We start from the raw sequence: 26,549 nt of genomic DNA on the forward strand, positions 1-26,549 counted from the left end.
ATGTGTCTATATACATAACTAGCTGTTCCCGCAACTTTGTCCGCGTGGAATTTAACTTTATTTTTCTAAAATAAAAGTAGCCTAAAGTATTAAAAATTATTTTGTTTGTCTTAATTTATTCGTTCCATTAGGTGCTGATAGGTTCAAACTAATACATTTACATCCTGCATCATCCCTTATTTTATCCCCATGGGGGTTGAATTTATCAATATCCTATTTAAGCGAACGTCTTCATCATAGTAGCTCCAATCTTTAATTTCAGTTTAATCAGTCGAAAATCTATCTTTATACAAACTTTCATCCCCTATTTTATTCCCTTGGAGGTAGAATTAATCAAAATCCTTTCTTAGCGGATGCCTACGTCATAACATCTACCTGCATGCCAAATTTCAACCCTATCCGTCCAGTGGTTTGGGCTGTGCGTTGATAGACCACTATGTCAGTCACCTTGTGAGTTATATATATATATAGATTTCTTTATCTGGTTAATATTGTAAGTTTCCTTGTGAGCAGTAAATGAAGATTATTATTATTATTTACACTAATTTTTCTCAGCCTTTTCTGGTTTTCTACGCTTGAGAGCGTATACCACACTTACGGGCTGAAACCAAGTAAGTGCAGTGTGTGTGTGTGTATACTTATTGTGTAACCGGTATACTTCTATTTCTACCTCTATCTCTAACTCTATCTCTATTTCTATTTTATTATTATTATTGTTTACACTAATTTTTCTCAGCCTTTTCTGGTTTTCTACGCTTGAAAGCGTATACCACACTTACGGGCTGAAACCAAGTAAGTGCAGTGTGTGTGTGTATGTATGAGTATGTGTGTGTGTGTGTGTGTATGTATGAGTATGTGTGTGTGTGTGTGTGTGTGTATACGTAAGTGCGTAGCGGTTTCTATGTTGATTATCGCATGCCTAATCCTTGTTAATCAAATATAAGTAAATCAATATATATTTAAAAGAGCAACACATAAGTTTCTTGCTCATTCTTCTTGTGATGAGTCTGCATTCCGAATGAGCGGTAGCATCAAAAAACTATTCAAAAGTGCTTATATTAAGTTTATTTGAATAAAGATTATTTCTTATTCTATCTCTATTTCTATTGCTACTTCTACTTCTACTTCTATTTCCATTTCTATTTCTATTTTATTATTATTATTTACATTAAATTTTCTCAGCCTTTGCTGGTTTTTTACGGTTTATAGCGTATACCACACTTACGGGCTGAAACCAAGTAAGTGCAGTGTGTGTGTATGTATGAATGTGTGTATACTTATTGTGTAACCGATATTATATCCTTTTATTATTATTATTCTTTACACTAAACTTCCTCAGCCTTTGCTAGTTTTATTATTACTATTATTTTGATTTATAATGAAATATTGAAGAATTTTTTTAGGACGTTTTTTATATTATGTTTTTCAATCAATACACCGGTTGCGCTAACTATACACGCTAGTAATAGCAAAGTACCTATTATAAAACCCATTGTATATATAGTTAGATCGTTGTGTATATAATGCAAGTCTATTACGATAATATATCTAACGCTACCATATCAAGGTGAACTGTTATCTTTACATAACATCAGGTGATCAATTATTTACGTATATTAATATAGTTATCATTATATAGTATAAAATAAAGTCGCTGTCTGTCCGTCCCTATGTATGTTAATGATGTTTATCATTTACTAGCTACTCGCCCAGGTGTACATGTATTATATATATAAAACTTCCTCTTGAATCACTCTATCTATTAAAAAAAACCGCTTCAAAATCCGTTGTGTAGTTTTAAAGATTTAAGCATACATAGGGACGGACAGATAGCGACAGCGACTAAGTTTTATACTATGATATTAATGATGCTAATGATATTCTTAATGAACTCAATTATAATAGAGAGTATGCTTTGTAGATCTATAATATTAATAAAATTTTTATCATTTTATAGATTCGGTACAAACCGAACATTGGTCCTTCGAGCCGGATTTATGATTTGTATTCTTACCTTAGAATCATGTTTATGATTTGTATTCTTAGTCAACTCAGTTATAATAGAGAGAGCGCTCACCCGAGTTCTTGCCGTCGATCTGGTTGCAGAACAGCTGCAGCACGTTCTTGATAGCGTTGGAGGCTCCGGCGGAGAGCACGATGTCCTGCCAGTTGGCGGGATGGCCGTCGCGCCGCTCGATGTACTCGGCCACGTGGCGGCGGATCAGCTCGATACCATGCGACGCAGTGTACGAGCCCACAGACTTGCCTCTGCAACGTTACACATACATATTAATAATTAGGAATATTTATGTATTTACATGTGTATATATATATTTATTCATGTATATTCTATAAAATATTATAATATTGCTTGCACCGCCAACAACTTATCTCTGCACAACTCATGGTTGCCTGGTAGAAAATGCCATTAGGTGTTAAGTCCGCCATATGTACTTTTTACCTGTGTATGACGTGCATTAAAGTTATTTAAATAAATAATAATAATGTAATTTGTACATTCAATGTTAAGCCACCTGTAGTTGACTGGTAGAGAATGCCTACAGCATTAAGGTCCGTCTTTTAAACCATAATTTGTTTGTCAATAAAAGTTAAATAAATAACTATACCCTATTTAATTGGGAATAATCCTCAGAGACGATTTAACACACCGTCTTACTTCCGATGGTCGAGGAACTCCTGTCGATTCCTGGAACGCTACTCACACTTGTATTTAATTTATTGTTTGTACGGGTCTGGATGTTTTTATGTAAGTTATGTATGTATTTAAGAAAAATGTAACATGTATTTATATCCGTTTTTTAGTACACCTAACGCAAGCTCTGCTTAGCTTGGGACTAGATGGCGCTGTGTGAATTGTCCTGAGATTATTATTATTTCTATTTCTTGCCTAAGACAGAGACCGTATATACTTAACACTACCAATAAAATACATACGTAATAGACCTACCACATGGAAAAAGATATTTTGATTTGCGTAAACCATGAGTCAGTTATTTCTAAAATTCAGGCATACAAAGACTTAAAATTACACTCATTCTTATATCTAGGTCAGGCTTATATGCATAGAGCAGGTTGGCCAGGCAAACAATTTTCAAATCAATATGTCTCAAGGTTGCAATAACTTCTAACAAGGCTGTTAGTTAAATTACACGCTATATGTGGACAAAATAAGATGCACATACTATACTATATATATAGTTGGTATTTAATATTAGCAAATTACAAGGATTAGGGTTGGCAACCATAGTCTCGGAATCGTGCTCGTGTACCCACGGTATTCCACAATTGAGGGCAAAATAAGTAGCCCAAACAACGAGATGGGGCCTGCCTGGCTGTTTACAGGCCGGACCGACGCCGGAGTCACGTTCGTAGGTACACCGTGTGGTTTTTTAATGGGTAATATCCCACACACCCTCTAATCAACCCTCTGATGGCAAAATTTCAAAAGTATTACGGGTGACGACGAATATAATCATAAAGCTTCTCCTCAAATCAGTTTGTAGGATTTTCGTACGACTGACATCCTTGGCAGGTACCTATCTACCAATGTAATATCAGTAGTGCCTCTGACGTCACATATTAGGGAGGGACGGGAATCTCACAAATGAGACCATGGCAAGGTTATAAAAAATCATGGAATTAATGTGACATCATTTAAAGATGACCTCCTTTATGAATGAACAGGACAACAAAATCCACGGTTCCCGTTGAAACCATCGTAGGTTATTTCTGATAGATTAACGATTTAACTGATTCGACTTGATCCTCATCTTAAAGTACGAGGTAACCGTCACCTTATATATGGTAATATTTTTCAAAAACCCTAGTCTCTACTACAGCACCTAAATTGAAATGAAGAATAAATAGAGCTCCATCACGAATTTGGTAAAAATAGAGTTTATTATCTTACTTATCTAAAATATCTATTTGCAGACAATCGATGTGATAACGTTACGGAGACTGGTATGTTATCAATATCGATTACGTTGTAATTTGAACCGATTTGATACTAGATGTACTACACTGCTCTCGAGTGGGGACCCCCTATGGTACTCTAAAATAGAGTAGAAACTATCTTTATTCATGTAGGTCTATTACAGACTTATGATATGTCAAATCAATCGTCAGTTCGGAATGATTTCGAGATGAGAAGAACTGACAAGAAAATCAGCTCGTATTCTTTTCAAATAAATGTTGTACATGTTTACAATAATACAGATACTTTTAAATTTATATTTTGCAGAATATAGTGACCACCAGCATATGCAAAAGCAAAAAGTGTAATCAGTGTTCGTAACCTGAACAGACCAATCTGCTCAAGCAAAAATATATATAATCTTTATTCAAATAAAATTAATGTAAGCACATATTTTTATTCTACCATTCATACCACGCAGACTCATCACAAGAAGAATGAGCAAGAAACTTGTGTGTTGCTCTTTTAAATAAATGTTACATTATACTCTATATCAACTTTTTGCCACGCACAACCACCGCACTTGCAATTCCCCTGGTGTTGCGGGTGGTCATGGGCAGTGGTAATCACTCACCATCAGGTGAACCGCAATCTCGTTTGTCCGGTGCTATAAAAAAAACCCATTCTGGGTTAGTCAACTAGTCAGTAGTTATTTAATCATTTTGACGACCTCGGTAGTCTAGCGGTCTAGCACACCGCTTTACGACCGATGGTCGCGGGTTCGATTCCTCGCACGGCAAACATTTGTATTCATGACTACGATTGTTTGTATCGGTCTGGGTGTTTTCTATGTATAATATGTATGTATTTACGAAAAAAAAATATCTATGTATATGAATCAGTTATCTAGTACCCATAACACAAGCTTTAGCTAGCTTAACTTGGGCCTAGATGGCGCTGTGTGAATTGTCCTGTGATTATTATTATTTTTCAAACATTACAAAAATTCTCATCTCCCCTCTTATTATTATTATTATTTTTTATATTTCCAAAATAAATCTCATCTCCCCTCTTAAGGAGAGGAAATGGCAACTTACCCCCGGTAGAAGCACAGTCGGCCGGGGTTCAGGGCCCTAGGGAGAGAAACCGGCGTACAATGCGGGCAGAATCTAAGAGCACCGCTTTCTTTATCTTTCCCGGGAGTGAGCCGCCCCGGAATCCCAACCGTCTGAGATGTTGTTCCAGACTGGTTGGGCTAAGACCGTTCACCGATATAACGATTGGAATGATTTCGGTGGACACCACCCCACATTTCGTTCACCTCGTGAGCCAGGTCGAGATATTTTGTCTTTTTCTCAGTTTCGGCTTTCACGAGGTTCTCGTCATGCGGTATATTGTATTATTATTATTTTATTCTATTGCAATTTCATTGTTTACCGCTCATTAATTCCTATGGACTTTTGTACCGTACAAGATTAAATACCGGCCGTAGTGTGCCTTATAATCTGTTCAGTACAAATACAAACAAACAATAAAGTGCACAGTAAACATAGGTACAAAGTGCAAAATACTAGATAGACCCATTATCAAATACGATTTATTTTTGTATGTAGATATAAACTTTATATATCTATATATTACCCTAGGTCACCATCTAGGCTGGTTTTTTTTTATTAGTCAGGGGACAGACGAGCGTGCGGCTCACCTAATACTAAGTGATTACCGCCGCCCATGAGCACTCGGAACACCAGGGGAATTGCAAGTACTTTGTCGGCAAAAAAAGGAATAAGCTCTTTTCTTGAAGGTTTCAATATCGTATCGGTTCGGAAATACCATTGCTGGAAGGTGATTCCACAATATGGTTGTGCGTGGCAAAAAGTTTCTAGAAAACCGCACTGTGGAGGACCGCCATTCATACAGATGATCAGGATGGTATTTCAAGTTTCTGGCGGGTGGTACGGTGGTGAAACTCAGCAGCTGGTATTAATCCTAACAATTCCTCAGAACACTCCTCGTGATATATGCGGTAGAAAATTGCCAACCATCCTGTTTTACCAGGACATGTCCTAGTTCTTGAAGTGTCCTCGGAAGTCCTGAATAGTTATTTGGCAATGTTCTGGGTTTTTAAAGAATGCGCGCCTCTTAATCACTGTTTTTCAATAGTATAATTTTATTAATTACTTATTATTAAAAACCTGATTATAATTACTTGAATTTTACAACACATTAATATAACTATTGCAACACTATTACTGCGTTCAGTTTATAAACTGGATAGTCGTGGTTTCTTGTACTTTTAATCCTGGTCTTTTAAATGTGGGCTTGACAAAAGACCATAAACTGCTATCTAACCACCGATTTTACTACCATGAGTAGACACTTAAACAAATGATTAGCAATTGAGTACATGCTGACGTTCTAACGTGGTATGGAGTTTGATCGTCCCCTTATCTAAGTCGTAATTGATATGGCCGACTCAATATCACTGTACGGTCATCGTGAGGTCACATCCTCCGTCTGACGACCAAATCAAATAAATAGACACCACACTGACCCTACACTTGAAGGAAATAGAAATAGAAAATATCTTTATTCAACTTTACTTAATCTAAGCTAAAAAGTCCTTAAACACTTCATGGATTTATATTTTGTTTAATTCCGCTACAATTAGCATATGTGAGACCACAAATATCAATTGGTTGTTTTAAGAAAAGGTTGAAATCACACTATTTATCGACCTTAGTATGATTAGTTTCATCGTGTATTTTATTATTTGTATTTTGTGTAATATATGTAGATATCTATAGTAATTGTATATGTATGTATTTTTTAATGTTTATTTCATTTATTATTGTATATCTTATTATAATTATAATATAATTAGAACTTTATTTAATTTGTTGAATTTTAAATGTTTTATTTTTCTCAACTTTTGGACATTTCAACATAATAGTGTTAATTGCACTGGTGTTACCTACTCACTACTAGCTATGCCACATTGTTGGGTTGACTGGTAGAGATCTCTCTTAGAGTTAAGTCCACCTTTGCTCACTCTGTATATGTTTAAGTTTAGAACTGTATTTAAAAGTCATCATCATCATCATCATCGCAGCCCGGAAGACGTCCACTGCTGGACATAGGCCTCCCCCAAAGATCTCCACGACGATCGGTCCTGCGCTGCTCGCATCCAATGCCTTCCAGCGATCTTGACCAGATCGTCGGTCCACCTTGCTGGAGGCCTTCCCACGCTGCGTCTTCCGGTCCGTGGTCGCCACTCGAGGACTTTACTGCCCCAACGGCCATATGTCCTACGAGCTATGTGGGCACATGCCAATTCTTCGGGCTATGTCGGCCACTCTGGTTCTTCTGCGGATCTCCTCATTTCTGATTCGATCACGCAGAGTAACTTAACAGTATTTAAAAGTGCAATAAAGAACATATAAATATTCGGTGTGGAAACTTGACTACCTTTACGACCTTCTCTAGTGGCGATCAAATTCCGACCGTTATTGAGTCTATACCCATATTGCGACACGTGTTTCGCCTCTGAACGTGGCATCATCAGGCATTGAATAGAGCTCGGATATAGCTTGGAAGACTAGTGACTCTTCGGCGACCAAGTCGCGGTTTGGCCAGTGTAGCGGAATTAAACAAAATAATATAAATTCATCAAGTATTGAAATGGATTACCGCAAAATAACATCTAATTCGATTAAATATATAAAAAGCTTACTTTTGAATAGTCATATTCTATCGCCCTTTCGGAATTCAGGTAAAATTAATTTTATTAATTTTTTCCAATGAATTTCGGCGATTCAAAAACGAAACGAACGAAAATACTTTGATATTCTTCAATCATCCATAGTCTTATTTATTTACTAGCTGTATCCGCGACTTCGTCCGCGTGGAATTTAACAGTATTTTTCTAAAATAAAAATGTAGTCTATGTTACTCCTTATCACATCAGCTACCTGTTAAAGAAAGTCCCGTCAAAATCGGTACAGCCATTACAGACATTAGCCGGAACAAACAGACAGACAAAAATTTAAAAAACTGTTATTTTGGTGTATGTACCATATTTATATTCATATGCATGTAGTACAAAACGGTTATTTCAGACAAACAGACAGTCCAATTTTATTTATATGTATAGATGTAGAAATAAGATGGAAGTATGACACCTAAGGTCCCGGGAATGGCAACGTGTAATAGCTACCACAGACTATATACTGTGGTGAGTTGCCAAATATATCCCATAGTTACATAAAAAAGATATCCCGTGTTGGACTTGACGTAAAGGTAATATATACATAATGAAGACTTCACGCAAAATTGTACTTTATTACAAGCACATAAGATTGAAATCGCTTTTCGACAAAGGTAATAAATATACATAGAGAACACTTCACGCGATATTGAACTATATTTATGAGTACATAAGATTGAAATTTGCGATGTTGGTAGTGAAGCATTATATAAACTGTATAGGTATGGATATATGAGTGATGAGATGACACTAGCAGTGCTACAGTGGAGCCGAAAATAACTAAGTCATTAAATATAACGATTGTGTGCACGTGAGAATAGAAAAAATTACTAGTTTCTTTAACGAACGACATAATCTATACTTACATATGATAACAATGTAACCTATTGATACTCGGAAGATGTATGAGAAAATCTATTTTTATTTATTGACTAGCTGTACCCGCGATTTCGTCGGTGTGGAATTTGATTTAATTTATTTAATAAAAGAATTTTTCTAAAATAAAACTAGCTTAAGTTACTCCTCATTACATTAGCTACCTGCCAATGGAAGTCCTGTCAAAATCGGTCCAGCCATTTCAGAGATTATACTCGGAAGATATGAGAAAATCTATTTTTATTTATTTACTAGATGTACCCGTGATTTCGTTTTTTTAATCAAATTTAATTTATTTTTAAATAAAAGATTTTTTCTAAAATAAAAGTAGCCTAAGTTACTCCTCATTACATTAGCTACCTGCCAATGGAAGTCCTGTCAAAATCGGTCCAGCCATTTCAGAGATTATACTCGGAAGATATGAGAAAATCAATTTTTATTTATTTACTAGCTGTATCCGCGATTTCGTCGGTGTGGAATTTGATTTAATTTATTTATGAAAAGAATTAAAATAAAAGTAGCCTAAGTTACTCCTCATTACATTAGCTACCTACCAATAAAAGTCCCGTCAAAATCGGCCCAGCCATTTCAAGTCATAATATAAAAAATATTAATTATTATTAATTTAATAATAGCATGTTCTTTCTATTTTTTTTTATTATTTGCATTAGATTAGATTGTTATACACACTTATGTAGTACTAGCTGTACCCGCGACTTCGTCCGCGTGGAATTTAACTTTATTTTTCTAAAATAAAAGTAGCCTGTTACTCTTTGTTACATCAGCTACCTGCCAATAAAAGTCCCGTCAAAATCGGTCCAGCCATTTCAGAGATTAGCCGGAACAAACAGAAAGGCAGACAAAAATTGTAAAAAATGTCATTTTAGTGCATGTATCTAATATATGTCATCATCATCATCATCATATTTAATAATAAATACAACTTACCCACAACCGTTCAATATATCACGGGCCCTCTGCTTAACATCCTCAGGGTACCCGCCTTTCTCTATCAATTCCGGTAGAGTGATGCATGCGATCACCTGCAACGATTGCATTGGATAATGAATATATTCATGGATATCATATACAAGACCTAATATTAATAATAACTAACTTTATTAACTTTATTTTTCCAAAATACAGAGTTTTTCTAAAATAAAAGTAACCTAAATTACTCCTTATTACAACAGCTACAAGCCAATAAAAGTCCCGTCAAAATCGGTCCTGCCATTTCAGAGATTAGCCGGAACAAACACACAGACAGATTTTTATAAGATGTTCAAAGACGACACGACAAACTTATCAATAATACTAGCCAAGTACCGTGACCCGCGTGGAATTTTACTGTATTTTTCTAAATAAAAATGTAGTCTAAGTTACTCCTTATTACATCAGCTACCTGCCAAAGAAAGTCCCGTCAAAATCGGAACAGCCATTTCAGAGATTAGCCGGAACAAGCAGACAGACAAAAATAGTCAAAAATGTTAATTTGCTGTATGTATCGTATTTATATTAATATAAATGTATTAAAAAACGGTTATTTCAATATTACAAACAGACACTCCAATTTTATTTATATATATATATATATACATACATATAAATAAAATGGGAGTGTCTGTTTGTAATATTGAAATAACCGTTTTTTACTTTTAGATTAGGAATAATTCCCTGTCAATTTGACAACCACGCACAAGGATTCTTTTCATATCTTTGTGAATATCTAGTTAATTAGGGCAGGCTAAATTCATCATATTATATACTAGCTGTTCTCGCAACTTCGTCCGCGTGGAATTTAACTATAATTTTCTAAAATAAAAGTAGCCTAAGTTACTCCTTATTACATCAGATACCTGGCAAGAAAAGTCCCGGCCCGTCGGGACTTGAACAGGTGGGACCATAATATTATATCATAAGAAAGGATACCATACCAAAAATTTTAAAACTATATTTTAAGTTTCTCTACAACAAAATATAGTTTAAAACATCAATGTAGTTACTAGTAATTTTGAAAAATATCTACCTTTCCTAATGATATTGAAATAGTAGTTTAGCATTTTGCCTCACATAATAGGGTCGCGGTTTCGATTCTCGCGTGATGCAAACATCATCATCATTATCATCGCAGCCCGGAAGACGTCCACTGCTGGACATAGGCATGATACAAACATATTCTTACAAAAATATAGAGACATTTAAGCAGAATAGAATAGAATAGAAAATCATTTATTCAAATAAACTTACATTGAAGCACTTTTGAATAGTCATAGCATTTTTTTTAATCTACCGCTCATTCGGAATGCTGTCTCATCACAAGAAGAACAAGCAACAAACTTGTGTGTTGTTCTTTTAAATAATTTATTCTCACTTACAATTTAAGTTTAAGTGTGTGAATACAAACCACCGATTAGCACTAATTCAATGAAATAATAAAATGTCTTTATTATTTCATTGAATTAGTGAGTAATTCAATGAAGTAATGAGTCTTACCTGTCTGATGAAGGTGATGGGCTGCTGGCCCATAGCATGAGCATCTCCGATGTTCGCTTTAATCACAGTATCGAATGGTTTCTGTGCACCCTACAATAGAAGAAATTATAAGTATAACTTATTAAATCTGTGAGTATAAACAGAAGTGGAGATGTTTATTACTTTTTTACGCTAAAACTACTAAACAATTTCGAAAGAAATTTAGTACACATAGTATTTATTTATTTATATATACACTATTATCATAGGCCTGTGCCCAATACAACAGCAGCATCCAGCACACGGGTTTGATATCCTCATTACATTATTGATGAAAAGAATTAAAATAAAAGTAGCCTAAGTTACTCCTCATTACATTAGCTACCTGCCAATAAAACTGTGAGTATAAACAGAAGTGTAGATGTTTATTACTCTTTTACGCTAAAACTACTAAACAAACATAGTTTTTATTTATTTATTTATATACACACTATCAGCACAGGCATGTGCCCAATACAACAGCAGCATCCAGCACACGGGTTTGATATCCTCATTACATTATTAATGAAAAGAATTAAAATAAAAGTAGCCTAAGTTACTCCTCATTACATTAGCTACCTGCCAATAAAAGTGCCGTCAAAATCAGTCCAGCTATTTCAAGTCATATGAATCAAACTATAATTAATAAAAAAAAATTAATTATTATTAATTTAATAATAGCATGTTCTTTCTATTTTTTTTTATTATTTGCATTAGCTTAGATTGTTATACAGACTTATGTAGTACTACCTGTACCCGCGACTTCGTCCGCGTGGACTTTAACTTTATTTTTCTAAAATAAAAGTAGCCTGTTACTCTTTATTACATCAGCTACCTGCCAATAAAAGTCCCGTCAAATTCGGTAAAACTACTATACAATTTCGAAAGAAATTTAGTACACATAGTATTTATTTATTTATTTATATATACACTATCATCACAGGCATGTGCCCAATACAACAGCAGCATCCAGCACACGGGTTTGATATCCTCATTACATAGTATAGTAGATCTTACTACAGTGGACCCCCGGTTATCCGACAAACGTTTTGCAGGGCAGTGTCGGACCATCGAATTTGTTGCATTATGGAGTACTGCCTAAGGGTATAGTCCGGATTTTTTTACAAAAGAGTATCTCGTAATCCTACAAATTACAGATCCAGTGATAAGATTCTATGTTATATATGTATGTATGTATATGCACTCTGAGGTAAGTATATTGTCAAAGTAATATTCAATAATAATAATAATAATAATCTCGGGACAATTCACACAGCGCCATCTAGACCCAAGTTAAGCTAGCTAAAGCTTGTGTTATGGGTGCTAGATAACTGATACAAATATATAGATAATTTTTTTTTTCGTAAATACATACATAATATACATAGAAAACACCCAGACCGACACAAACAATCACACTCATGAATACAAATGTTTGTGCCGTGCGAGGAATCGAACCCGCGACCATCGAACATCGGACGTAAAGCAGTGTGCTAGACCGCTAGACCACCGAGGTCGTCAAATAATAAATAATAGACTATGTCGGATTACAAGGGGGGCCGGATTAGTCAGGGGCCAGGGTATACTATACGTTCAGGAGTACTTACTTAAAAACATTGACATGTATAATTTATAATCTATTATTAATACGAAATTGATATACTGTCATACATGTCATACATGGTGTCCGGATACTGCTATACTAATCAAATTAACACCTAGTTGTGTATGTATATTTGTTTGTGTCTCGCAGTATTATGACTGTCTGTTTGATTAACACACATTCAACTCAAAACTACACTTAATAGCAGCTATTATATAACACAACTGGTATATCGACGACCTTGGTCTAGTAGTTTAGTGGTTTAGTACACTGCCTCACATTCGTAGCGTTTACATTCTATCCCCGTACAGTATAAAATTTGTATTTATAAAACTAATGTTATTAATTCGTATTGATTCATCATCGTCATCATCGCAGCCCGGAAGACGTCCACTGCTGGACATAGGCCTCCCCCAAAGATCTCCAAGACGATCGGTCCTGCGCTCCTCGGATCCATCGCCTTCCAGCAGCCACCTTCCAGCACCAGTTTTATGCCTAGTATTATGTAATTTGACTGCCTTATCTCACCCCTCTACCAGACCAACTTACGAAGAGCTGCTTAGTACTAAGATAAGTGAGGCAGATATAACATTATATACATATATATATTTTTTTTTCTTCGTATACCAAGTCTTTATTCTACCTATATACAAATATACTAAAACATACAACATCTTTTACATTGTTAGTTATATCAATATACAGATTAATTTTCAAATTAAATTAGGGAGAATATAGTAACCACGAGCATATGCTATTGCATTTTTTTAAAGGAAATAATCTTTTACATTGTCGATAATGAATTATGGTACCACTAATGCCTGTATATGGCTAACACCATAAACTGCAAACTAACAGCTGCTTTATCTTAAAACGTAGTTTACGATGTGGTTTATGAGATCGGATTAGCGATAACGCTGCCATTGTTTTCTCTTGTTTCTGTTGCTTTGTTAACAATTTTTTAGTCTATACTCAATTTGCCAGAAAAAAAAATTCAAATGTTTATAAAATATTTACTTTGTAAAAATGCTTATTATAAAATTGAAGAATTTATAAATGATAATAATGTATTTGTAGCAAATATCTAACTTAAAATTCATAGCGCTGACAATGTTATCTGATTGAACAGAGATTAGTGCGTAGCGGTTTCTATGTTAATTGTCGCATGCCTAATCCTTGTTAATGTAAATATAATTAAATCAATATATTTAAAAGAGCAACACACAAGTTTCTTGAAAATTGAGTCATTCAAGTTACGACAATTAATTCGGACAGTCAAGCTGCTCTACTAGCACTTCACTCGTACGAAATCCGATCTAAACTTATTAGAAACTGTATCTTGCTACTAAATAAAGTAGGAAGAAGAAATAATATTGTACTGAGATGGGTCCCCGGGCACTCAAACATCGTAGGCAATGAAAATGCCGACCATCTGGCAAAGTTAGGAGCAAAAACCGCCCAACTGGGTCCCGAACCCTTCTGTGGTGTGCCTCGTTGGGACAACTGGGACATCTCAAATCAAACGAGAAGCACTAAATCACTGGCAAGAAATGCCAGGATTGACACATCCAAAAGCCCTAATATCGGGCTACTCGAACAAATACCCCAATAGACTATTGCTATTGAGTAAAAACAACATATGGATGATGACTAGGGCCCTCAGGACACTGCAAGTTGAACAAGCATATGGCTTACCTAGGCCTATGCACGACAAAAATCTGCAGATTCTGCCAAACAGAAGAGGAAACGCCACTACACATCCTATGTGGTTGTAGCCCACTGATGCGATATACGAAATATCTCCCTTGGAAAGTTTACACTCTTTCCTGTGGAGATAAAAACCATCGCTCCTAAGAATGTCCTTCAATTCTTGTCCCTGACGGGTCTAGGTAGGGAACTTTGAAAAAGGGCGAGCACAATAGATCTATGTAGGTCGCAGTGCTACAGGTTCAGGTATCTGACAATATATAATTAAAAACTGCTTAAAGAACTGACAATAAACTCAGCTCGTATTATTTTCAAATTAATATTATACATGTTTCTAATAATTTTTAAAATTCAAACTTGGGAAATATCTACTTTTATCTTGTTTTACAGTGTTGCTGTAAAATTGTCATGGTGACACCAATAAATACATTTTTTTTTATTAGTGTAATAACAATATCAAAGTTCAATAGGTGCATTATTAAATATATTGTTTATATCATACTATATAAATTTGATATTATACTTATCAGTCAGATAACATTATTACTCAAATTATTTTCTTTGCCTACTTTTACATTAACAATAATAATTTTAATAATAATAATATTTATTTTTTTGCATGAGCAGAAAATTAATGAGCAGAATTAATAATAACATATATCTATCACTAATATTGATTATATCACATAAACTTTTAAGAAAATTCTTCTTAAAAAATATTTTTAGTATTGCTATGTACCAAATAAACAATTATCTTTCTTTCTTTCTTTCTTTGTTACATTTTGTAATATGTGCCAATTAATAAATTTAGTCTCATTTCCATCATTAGATCACTCACATAAATCCGGGGTGAGCAACTAGTTGTGATATAATTTGCATTATATTTAATTTTTTGTGTTTATCTGTCACAAACAAAAATCAAATCCTTCCTCTGAATGTTATTATGATTACTTATCTATAAATAACTGATATTACAAAGTAATACAGGTATTAGTCTTAATGATTCCTTTGTCACATATGGGCATATTATGTGTAATGCGTAGGAATGAATATAATATTTTAAGAAAGGTGTTACATATGAATGTGGATGGTTATAAGATCAGAGGAAGGCTGAAAAAGAGATGGATGGACAGTGTGTAAGATGATATGGTAAGAAAGGAAGTAAATAATGAGATGACTGCAAGTAGAAGAGATGTATGGACTGTGTGAAAGATGATATAGCAAGAAATGGTGTAAATAACAAGATGACTGTGAACAGGGATGAATGGAAGATAAAAATATTTTACACCAACCCCAAAATAAATGGGATAAAGAAGAAGCAAATGACATTATTGATAGAATAGAATAGAATAGAAAATCCTCTATACAAATAAACTCAATTCAAGCACTTCTGAATAGTCATAACAATTTTTTAATCTACCGCTCATTCGGAAAGCCTTCTCATCACAAGAAGAAAGAGCAAGAAACTTTTAAATAATCCTTGCAAATTCACATTTTTCAAGTTACAACATGTGAATACAAACTACCAACTAGCACTGATTTATTAGGATCAAATTTATTTATATTAATACTAGCTGTGATCGCGTGATATAGTGGCCTTGACCAAATAAAGAAAAAATATTCAATAACCTAAACCAATATGCTATAAAAAAGTGTCATTGTTCTAGCTAGCAAAAATGTCGATTTTCCATACAAACTCATCTCCCCATTCAACCTCTTACAACCATTATTTCGCATTAAAAAGTAGCCTATGTCCTTTCTCAGGGTCTAATCTATGTGTGTACCAAATGTCATTTAAATCGGTTTAGTAGTTTTAGCTTGAAAGCGAGACAGACAGACAGAGTTACTTTCGCATTTATAATATTATTAGTAAGGATTAATATATATATACAATAAGATTAAATCAGTCATAGTAACAGGAGCAGATCAGTCCCAACAAGCAGCACTCGTTCACAAGTACAACGTATGAGCCAGGAGATATAGTGATTACAGGAGTTAATAAAGGTTTTATTTGCACCATGCTATCAGATTATACATAACTTTCATAGTTCCAAACCCCATCAATCAAGTAATCACATTGACATCATTCAACTCAAATGATCATGGAAAGTATAGGCTTGTCAGCTAAAATAAGAACATTATCTTTAGGTATGCATATAGCAATTATATTAGAACAATCTTATAGAACAGTAATTTACAAATGGGTACCAAATTTAATTCCCAGCTGAAGAAATTAAATAACTATTCTATATAGGTTTGGGGATCCAATGTACAGCATTATGCAACAAATGTTAATGGCAATAGGTCAATGAATTAATGAAATGAACCAATCTATTTTTTTTTTATGGATAATAATGAAATGCTGCACCCGCCTGCACTAAAATTGTACACATGTCAATATGAACTGCATAGATTTTTAAAACACAAGCTAGGCTCTTTAGTGACAAGTATTGAAGGATATTCTAAGAAACTATTGTTTTTATCTCCTCGTGTTAGAGTGTGCACTTTCCAAAGGAGATGTGTAGTGGCATTTCCAGCTCCATTTGGCAATATCTTCAAATGTTTGTTGTTTGTGCAGTACAAATGAGTCCTAGTAATGTTATACACATGTGTCTCACATATTTCAGATGCTAACTTGTAATTTATGTTCCAGTTTGTTCTATGAGGAGAGGGTTTTGAAATTAATTACTTCAGAGATATTAACCTCCTCTATGCATCTGAATTTCACTGTTGATTTGGATAAATTTATAATTGTATCTGTATTTGTATGTATGTATGTATATTATGTATTATAATTTATAAGTATATTCGCATATGTATTTATATTTAATCATATTAAAGTGATCTTCTGTTTATTTTAATTTTTTTTTAGATTTATATTCAATTTTTTTAATGCACGCCTACATGAATATCTGTTTGCCCAATGGTTGACTCGGAGAAAATGACTCAAGGTGTTAAGTCCGTCATGTGCACCTTTATTTATGTATTTGTGCATTAAAGTTCTAATAAATATATATTACCAGAATTGCAACATATGGGAGGTACCACTTGCATATCATAATAATCCTATACATATACATAGCACTGTTCATGAATAGAGGTAATTGCCACAAGGGTGAAGGAAATTGTTAGTAATAAAACTTAGGACCCTATTGCTAGCCATATAATGTAATGTACAATGACATGTGGAGCTCTACGGAGGATCCCCGAAAACCATGTAATTTCATCACAATGGACTAACTTCCCTGACTATCATTCTCCACTGGTGTCCTGACAGGGTATACCATAAGCACAGGCAAGTATATATAAGCACTATTCCATTGTGATCCATTATACAAAAAAATTGTTGCCACAAATGATAGACCAGCCAATATGTTTACCATCCCTATTAAATTAAAAATAAATTCAACTTAGTACTTATATAATGCTCATATTACTTATGAATTTATTTTATTTTATTTGGGATACAAACAGTTTCACAATGTAGTATGTATTTAAGTACATAGATATGAATTAATAATAGTAAAACCAATACAGATATCCACTGGTTTATAAAATGTAGATTCAGTCATTGTAATACTAACAAATTGTTTAAGAGCTCGAAGTGTAATACATTCAGGTATGTATGTATGTAAGTATATATTTAATTATAGGAGCCAACAGAATATCAGTGCTGCAGACTTATCTGTAGCTTCATGCTGAGTTGGTTGCCTCTTCATCATTGCTACACATAAAGCCACCTCCATTTTTTATTTTGTAATATTTATATAAGTAATTAATGCATTTTTAATTTGTAAACTTTATTTCTATTTATAAAATGTATCTCATGTATGATATGTGTTTGTAATTGTTGAATAAAGCATTTATCTATCTATCTAATTAATGTCTGTGTGCCAACACTTACTTTATCTTTATTGCACTCTAAAATAAAGGTGTTAATTAGAGATAATGAAGGCATAAGATGACTTATCTCCAACACAGATATCTTATACTCAACCCAACAAAGTATGGCATAAGAATTAGTGAGTGGGTAACATTACTGCAGTGACAAAATCTTTGCATGCCTTAGAATTCACGGTTTCGGTGCTGGGTCCATCGTGACCAAGAGGGAAAGTATGAGAAGTTCCCGGGAGCGATGATTGGTAAGAAACATCACACTAACATACATTAAAGTTATTCTCTGTGGATTCTCTTAATACAGGTTGGTTTACTGTGATGTTTAATGTGTAACTACACTGTACAACTTTGAAAATAATTGAAATGAGTAAACAAAATTAACTTTATATCAGCTGGGAAGGAAATAATTAGTAATGTGGACTGTTTACTAGAGTTGCCAACCATCCTGTTTTCGCAGGACATGTCCTAGTTTTTGAAGTGTCCTGAGAAGTCCTGAATACTTATATGGCAGCATCCTGAATTTTTAAATATGTGCGCCTCTTAAATACTGATTTTCAACAGTATAATTTTATTAAATACCTTTTATTACAAACCTGATTATATTAATTACTTGAATTTTACTACATATTAATATAACTATTGCAACACTATTACTGCGTTCTGTTTTTAAACTGGATAGTCCTAGTTTTTTGAACTTTCAATCCTGATTTTTTAATTTGGGCTTGGCAACCCTACTGTTGACCCCATTGCTAGCAATATACCAAAGTAGATAATGTGTACAGGTTGACCTCCACAGAGTTCCAGCTAGAAGCCATTATGATAAATTCATGGTGAATTTGCCACGATTGGCTAACTAACCTAACCTGATCTCATGTTCATGATCTTGTCACCCTCATCAGTGCCCCACCAACAAACTATTATTGCAGAAAAGTGCACCCTATTATCATCATTTAAAAAACTACAGTGACAAGTGAATTTCATTATCAAAGTACAATGCAATGACTACATTCATTTAACCATTTGTGACTAACAAACATAACTATAGACTTTCCATGCACTGGATAATTACTGTAACACATTAATAACAATAGCATGACATTATTACTCATTGAAATCATTAGTGAATGAGCCATAGCTGGCAAAACAAATTATTTTAAACTACCTACCCACCCCGGCTTCGCCCGGGTGTACATGTATTATACATATAAATATGTGTCAAAATCTGTTGTGTAGTTTTCAAGGCATACATAGGAAGAGACAGCGACAGTGACTTTGTTTTATACTACATAATGATTGAGTATTACTATAAATTTGATTAATTGGTACTTTGCTTCAAGAAACAAATGTAATTATTTACAATATCATGCAAGAATGAATATTAACAATATGTTGTGACTTTGACCGAGTATAATAGAATAAGGAATATCTCGATATGATGTACCAAAATTCAATTAACACCCAGTGCTTCATGTTTGAGTAACAAAGAGACATCTTTACAAAAACTCACATTTATGTAACATTAAATTTTAAAATATTAATTCTACCCACTGGTAATATGAATATTACTTTACAAATTGATTTTATATATTAATATAGAATTTAGATACATTATATTGTATATTATAGTAATATGTTTAAATGAATATAATTATTTCATATAGAATTAAAACATTTGTAAAGGACTTATAGTCGTGAAAGTTTGACCTTGATATCATTTCATTATAGGCATTTATTATGTTTAAAATAAGAATAAGAACCCACTAACAAGAGTAAAACGGTTTATAAATAATTTTTACCAAAAAAAAATGTAAAAACACGTACCTTTTGTAATTCCTTTTCAATTTCCGCAGCGCGAATTACCAAAGGACCGCGGACAGCATATTCCAATTTCAAAATGTTCGGATTTAGGTTTTCTATGGTCAACGATTTGGAAGCCATTGTGCGTGTATTACTGGGGTTCTTCCGCGGAATTTTTTGTGTGAAATCCACGATCTCCGACTGTGTCGTGGCGCGAGACAACAGCCGGCTGCAACTTAGCAATCTCATCTGTGACATTTTGTTTAATCAGTGACACTACTTTATAATCGTCACAATCACTATTCGTTGCACCGAACAATTGGATAAAACAATAAAATACAAAGATTTTAATTGACCGTTTTATTAATATTAATTGTATTTAAAAATGACTAAAAACCGAGAAATTAAGATATTGATCGCGACCAAACTAGCAATACATTTCATATAACGATCGATACTTATAATTTCGTAAACAAACACGAAATACACTTGTTACTTCGAATGCCGAGAAGCGATTAATTAATATTAATGCCGAATAGTATTCTTGTAACCTCCTAAAGGGTTATCTGATTACAACTAAAGTTAATAACTTCTGATATTTGTTATAAATGATTACTACACTTTATCACTTATACGGACACAATTAATAATATTTATTGTTATTTTAATAATATACTAGTTCATTATAACAGAGAATTTTTAAAATTACGTTGACCGATTACGTAAAGAAGAAAATGTTTCAAAATTCGTTTTTTGGCATTTGGCGCTCGGCTTTTGGCATTTACATCACGTTCATTCAGCTGCGTTCCTGTACACGCGATTTTAGCATAATTTCTATCATGTTAATAGATTAACATTATTTTATATAGATAGATGAAACTGAAAAATTTATAAATACATTTGTATAACTACAATGAAGCGGTCTTTAAGTGGATTTAATTCGTATTTACAGAAAACATTATATGACATTTATTAAAATTCATATATCAAAATCTTAAAAGTGAATACAAGATTTTTTGAAAATCTTGTATATCACGCAAACATTTAAGATATAATGACTTGTACCGGCAGTCAACAATCTTTAAAATAAAAATAATTTAGTTATCTTATATTTATGGTCTGAGAAGCAGCAACAGGTCAATATGACCAGTTATCTTCCGGTTTAAAGTTTTTATTATGCTTAAGATAGTAGTATTATGAAATCAAATGAAAGTCTGCTGCTGTTCTGAGGGTGGGTTGAGGAGGTTGTCCATGTATGATAATGGAATGGTGCACCCGCCTGCGATAACGGTTTACGCGGGTGGGTCGCCAGTGGAGGATGATAAGTTGAGCATGAGGTCAGGTGAGTTATTTATTTATTTATTTATAATTCTTTATTGCACCAATATTAAAAGTAGATACATAAAAAGAAAATAATATATAACAATACATTAAAGAAAGAAGAAGGTACAGAAGGCGGTCTTATCGCTAACGCAATCTCTTCCAGACAACCTTATGAAAGAGAGTATAAATAAAAATAAAGTAGGCGGCACGTGGAGTGGAAATAAGGTAACAAAATATAATATATATATATATATATATATAAACTTACTTAAATAAATTAAAATTAATAACTACATACATACACATAAAAATTATACATACATATAAATACTACACAAATAACACACTATACTAAATGTAAGAAGCAATAGAAGTGGAAAAGAAGTGAACATAAGAGTATTTACGGGGAGAGAAAGTGAGATTTAACTAAGTTCTTAAAGATGGCTGAGGATTGAGCATTACGTATGGAGGGCGGTAGCGAGTTCCAAAGGCGCACAGCCTGTACAGAGAAGGATTTGGAATAGTAACTAGAGGTATGGGTGGGAGTTTTTAACAGGAGGTTATCTGCACTTCGTAGACCACTATTCTGCACCTCACCGAGAAATGTGAAAGATTCTTTAAGGTATAATGGAGTAATAGGGTTAAAAAGGATAGAATAGAGTAAAGAGAGAGTATGCCAATCTCGGCGAGAACGAACTGGGAGCCACTTGAGCTGAGTACGGAATTGTGAAATGCGGTCGTATTTACGTAAACCAAATATGAATCTAATGCAGACATTTTGAAGACGCTCAAGTTTGTTCAACTGGGCTTCGGTGAGGTTTAGATAGCAAGTATCTGCATAATCCAGAATAGGAAGTAATAGGGTGTTTGCAAGCGTAACCTTGGTGTCGAAAGGCAAGAAATTACGTAACCGTTTTAATGAACCAGCGACACTAAAAACCTTTTTACTAAGTTCCATAATTTGAGTCGACCATGATAGTGTCTGATCAAAGTAAATTCCTAGGTTTTTCACACTGTCACTGTAAGCTATGAGTTCACCATTGAAGACAATGCGCGGAAGAAGGTTCCTATTTATTCTGGCGATATAAAAGGGGCTGCCAATTATAATAGCTTGCGTTTTTAAAGGATTCACGATTAATCCGTACGATTTGCACCAGTTTGAAATGGTTGCTAAATCATCGTTGATTTTAGTGATGGCAGAGGTGATGTTATGTAATGGAGCTTGTGTATATAGTTGGAGATCATCTGCGTAAAGGTGGTATGAGGAATGAAGTTCGAGAGTAATGGAGTTAATAAATAGCGAGAAAAGTAATGGAGATAAGACGCCACCCTGAGGGACGCCGGCTGAGGTATGGCACCACTGGGACAAATGATTGTCTATTCGAATGCGTTGCCGGCGCCCATACAGGTATGTTTGAAACCATTTAGTTACGATTGGAGATATGTTGAGAGAACGCATCAGTCCCAGCAGAATATCGAAGTCAACTGTGTTGAAAGCATTACTTAGATCTAGTAATGTAAGGACAGTAAGCTGGGAGTTCTCCATGCCGTAACGAATATCGTCTGTAATTTTTACAAGGGCAGTAGTCGTACTATGACCAGGACGGATTGAAGAGAGTTTATGAGACCATTTTTAGAAAGGAAGGTACTTAATTGAATTTGGACAAGACGCTCCATAGCTTTAGAGAGGAAAGGGAGAATGGATATTGGACGATAATCTGAAAAGGAGCTCGGGTTAGACTTTTTGGGAAGTGGAATAATATGAGCATCTTTCCAGACGGAAGGAAACACACCTAAGGATAAGGAAACATTGAAAATTTTGGTGATAATAGGGAGGACAATATCTAGAATGGGAAGGATCATAGCACGACTAATATTATCCGTACCAACGGCATCGGAAGAGATTGAAAGTAAGCTCTTCTCAACATCACAATTCGTAACTAAACTGAAAGAAAATGAGGAATAATCTGTTATTACATTAACTAGAATGGTTTCCAGGGAGAACCCCGTGGAGGTCGGACTAACATGGTACATTGCTAGCAATGGAGACACTAGACCCCATTACTAGCAATCTCTTTCCCCCCAAGTGAACTGAATTTTTTTTTAAAGTGTTTCGACTTCTAGGTAGTTTTGGTCGGCGAAGAACTTGGTCTCCTTGACCTGTTCCTAGCTTGTGAGCTAGTAGAAGAATGAACAATTCTTCTATTTTGACTGCCTCGGTGGTCTAGCGGTTTAACATCGCCTTGCTTCCGATGATCGCGGGTTCGATTCCTCGGACAGTATAATAATTTCCATTCATGAGTGTAGTTTTACCGGGTTAGGTGCTTTATTATGTATGTAAATTTTACAAAAAAAATGTATCCATATATTTAGTACCCATAACACAAGGTCTGCTTAATTTGGGACTAGAGGGGGTAGTGTGTCCTGAGAAATTATTATTACTATTTAAATAAGTATATACAAGGACCTACTGTCCACGTCGCTGGTTTATAAAAAACGCATTCACGGGGAGGGATGAGGTGGGGTGAGGGATTTGTCTGTGAACTAGAGGTTACATTACCAGCAATGTATCCTACACCATCAGGATGCTCTCCACGTGGTGGTACTGAAACCAGCGTGATTACTTGTGCTTAATGCATACGCATCTGAATTTGCTATGCTTCTCCTATTGATCCCCCAAATTCAATCCTTACAACTATACCCGGGTCACAAGTCTGGGGAACTGCTTGGAGTATCCCTCTCTGCTACATGGACCCAGCACCCCCATAACAATACCATGGAATGCTAAGAAGTTTGTCTTTCTCTCTGCTACGATATCTAAAAAAGATATTCAGTCTTTCGCGAGCCGTCCGCTGCATACGGACCTCGAGCCCACGCTCCTTACCCGGACGTATTGCTGTGGTGACCCAATTTATTTTTTTAAATTTAGGTTTTGGGCGCAATTAATTTGTAATAAAATGTTATTTAAATATGTCACTCGCCGAACTAGTCTGTTGCCTTTTGAGAATGACATGACTCGTCTGTAGAAATTATGTTGGGATTTGAACAAAGCTATCGAGAATGACGTGACTCGTCGCGTCGGTAGAAATTATGTTGGAATTATATTGGGATTTGAACAAAGCAAATAAAGAATTTTTCGACTCGCAGTCGTTTTTTTTTATTATATTTTTACTTTTTTTTTAAACACTTAAAGTAGCTGTCCCGGCAAACGTTATTCTTCCATATAAATTAAAATGTCTATTAAAAATCAAGGGCTGGTCGTAAGAGTGAAAATTTTATGTTGAATGTAATTTTAAATATTAAATTATAATAAAATAAAAATTAATATTATTGTACAAAAAAAAATTTGGGGTGAGTCACCTTATCATTGGGGTATGGAAAAATGTAGGCCCATTCTCAGACCTACCCGGTACGTAAACAAAATTTCATAAAAATCGGTAAAGCCGTTTCGGAGCCGTTTAGGTAACAAACACCGCGTGTTTATGGTCTAATTTATCTATAACATTTGTAATGGCTGTTAATAACGTACTCTGTGCATTTGCAGAGTCTGTATTGATAAAATGGCGGGAACGGCCATATTAAATATGTAGCACGAATTAGGTTCTTATTTAAATTAATATTTAAATACAGTACACAATTAGATATATGTAAATAAAATAATGAGTTTTATATCCAACTTATCACTTTGCGTTGTGTGGGCGCGTTCAAATACCACTTAATTTCTGGCCGTCAGTATAGTATTACCATTAGGCTTGTTGTCAGTTTACCATTTCAAATATGTATAAAATAGCTGACCCCGCGACTCAAAATTAAATATGTCAAAGGTTTTTTGAAGTTTAGCAATAAATTTCTTAATGCAACCTGTTTGACAGGTATTGGGCGTTTGTATGGGAAAATATAATTGTTATTTTAACAATTTTATATGCAATTTTTTCCTATTTTATCACCGTTTAAACCTTCCCTGGACCTCCACGATTATTTCAAGACTAAGATTAGCTAAATCGCTTCAGCCGTTCTTGAGTTTTAGCGAGATTAACGAACAGCAATTCATTTTGCTATATATAGAATATCCACGCGTCGCCGAATGAATCAATTGAATGTTGAAGTGAAATATAAAATGAAACAAACTCAATATTTTCATTTTTAATGTATTTTTACAGATCATTTTCAACTATGTCAGACAACTGTCTAATAACTATAATAATCCCAATATAAAAATATTTCATCTCCTTATTTATATAATATTGACAAATTTATATTTTTACATTATCAATTCTCTTTCAATATTCTTTTATATTTATACAATATAATATATAATGTGATGTAATGATATATTCACAGAAATCTTCTAATATAGTTATGGTACATAGTTATATATATTAATTAATTCGTATAACAATATAAAATACTATTAAATTTCGACTATTAAAATGTACATCACAACTATGAACGCACATATTTACAATTCGTAGAGGTTCATATCTAACAAAGTCGACGAGTTTACTAATTATTTAAAATTAAACAACAGAAAACATTATCTCACACGTTATGGCAGATCGTCAATTGATTCCACAAAATCTAAGAGTTTAATAGACAATTATAAAACACAACGTAGCTATATATTACATAGTCTTAAACCGAAATAAATAAATTAAATTCTAGACAGTACATATATTATTGCTTATTGTCAAATCAATCGAAAACATTACGAGGGGCGGCAACCGACGGCCGAACACGATTCCTAAGTTACGCTTACGTACTACGGCGCGGACCACCGCGGAGGACTACGTGCAGCCGAGCTGCAAACACGATAATAAGGACGCACGACGCTCACATCCCCGAACGAGCGCCGGTCGCGGAGCTCCCGCTCTGGTCGCGTAGTTCTCCGCGGGCGACCGTTCTCCGAAGCCGATTATGCCTTCCCTCGCCCCGCGCGCTCTCCACCGCGACCGGACGGAAACTACGTCATCGAGTCGCAAAAGAAAAGTAAAGAATAAGTAAAGTTTTTATAGGAAATGTCGAGGACACTAGTCGATGACTGGAATCGAGGGTAGCGGGAGATACGTGGGGAGCCGCGGGGGGCGCAGCGCGCGGGGCGCGAGGATGGCGAGCCGGGGGCGCGGCGGGGGCGG

The 26,549-nt window shown here is 34.5% G+C and overlaps 1 protein-coding gene across 1 annotated transcript in view; it reads right to left on the minus strand.

Moving 5' to 3' along the window:
• LOC131851498 (alanine aminotransferase 1-like) overlaps window positions 1–20,853 on the minus strand; it is a 35,280-nt gene extending 14,427 nt beyond the window's left edge. Inside the window, exons 1-4 of the mRNA XM_059202004.1 lie at window positions 20,119–20,853; window positions 11,073–11,162; window positions 9,528–9,622; window positions 2,078–2,268 (exon numbers count right to left, since the gene is read on the minus strand). Of these exons, the coding sequence (XP_059057987.1) occupies window positions 2,078–2,268; window positions 9,528–9,622; window positions 11,073–11,162; window positions 20,119–20,352 (610 nt within the window). The 5' untranslated portion in view covers window positions 20,353–20,853. The remainder of the gene's footprint in view (window positions 1–2,077; window positions 2,269–9,527; window positions 9,623–11,072; window positions 11,163–20,118) is intronic.
• Between the last annotated feature and the right edge of the window lie 5,696 nt (window positions 20,854–26,549).

This window comes from Achroia grisella, unplaced genomic scaffold (genome assembly GCF_030625045.1).
Source record: "Achroia grisella isolate CSIRO2021 unplaced genomic scaffold, CSIRO_AGI_Agris_v1 utg784, whole genome shotgun sequence".
Classification (NCBI taxonomy): domain Eukaryota; kingdom Metazoa; phylum Arthropoda; class Insecta; order Lepidoptera; family Pyralidae; genus Achroia; species Achroia grisella.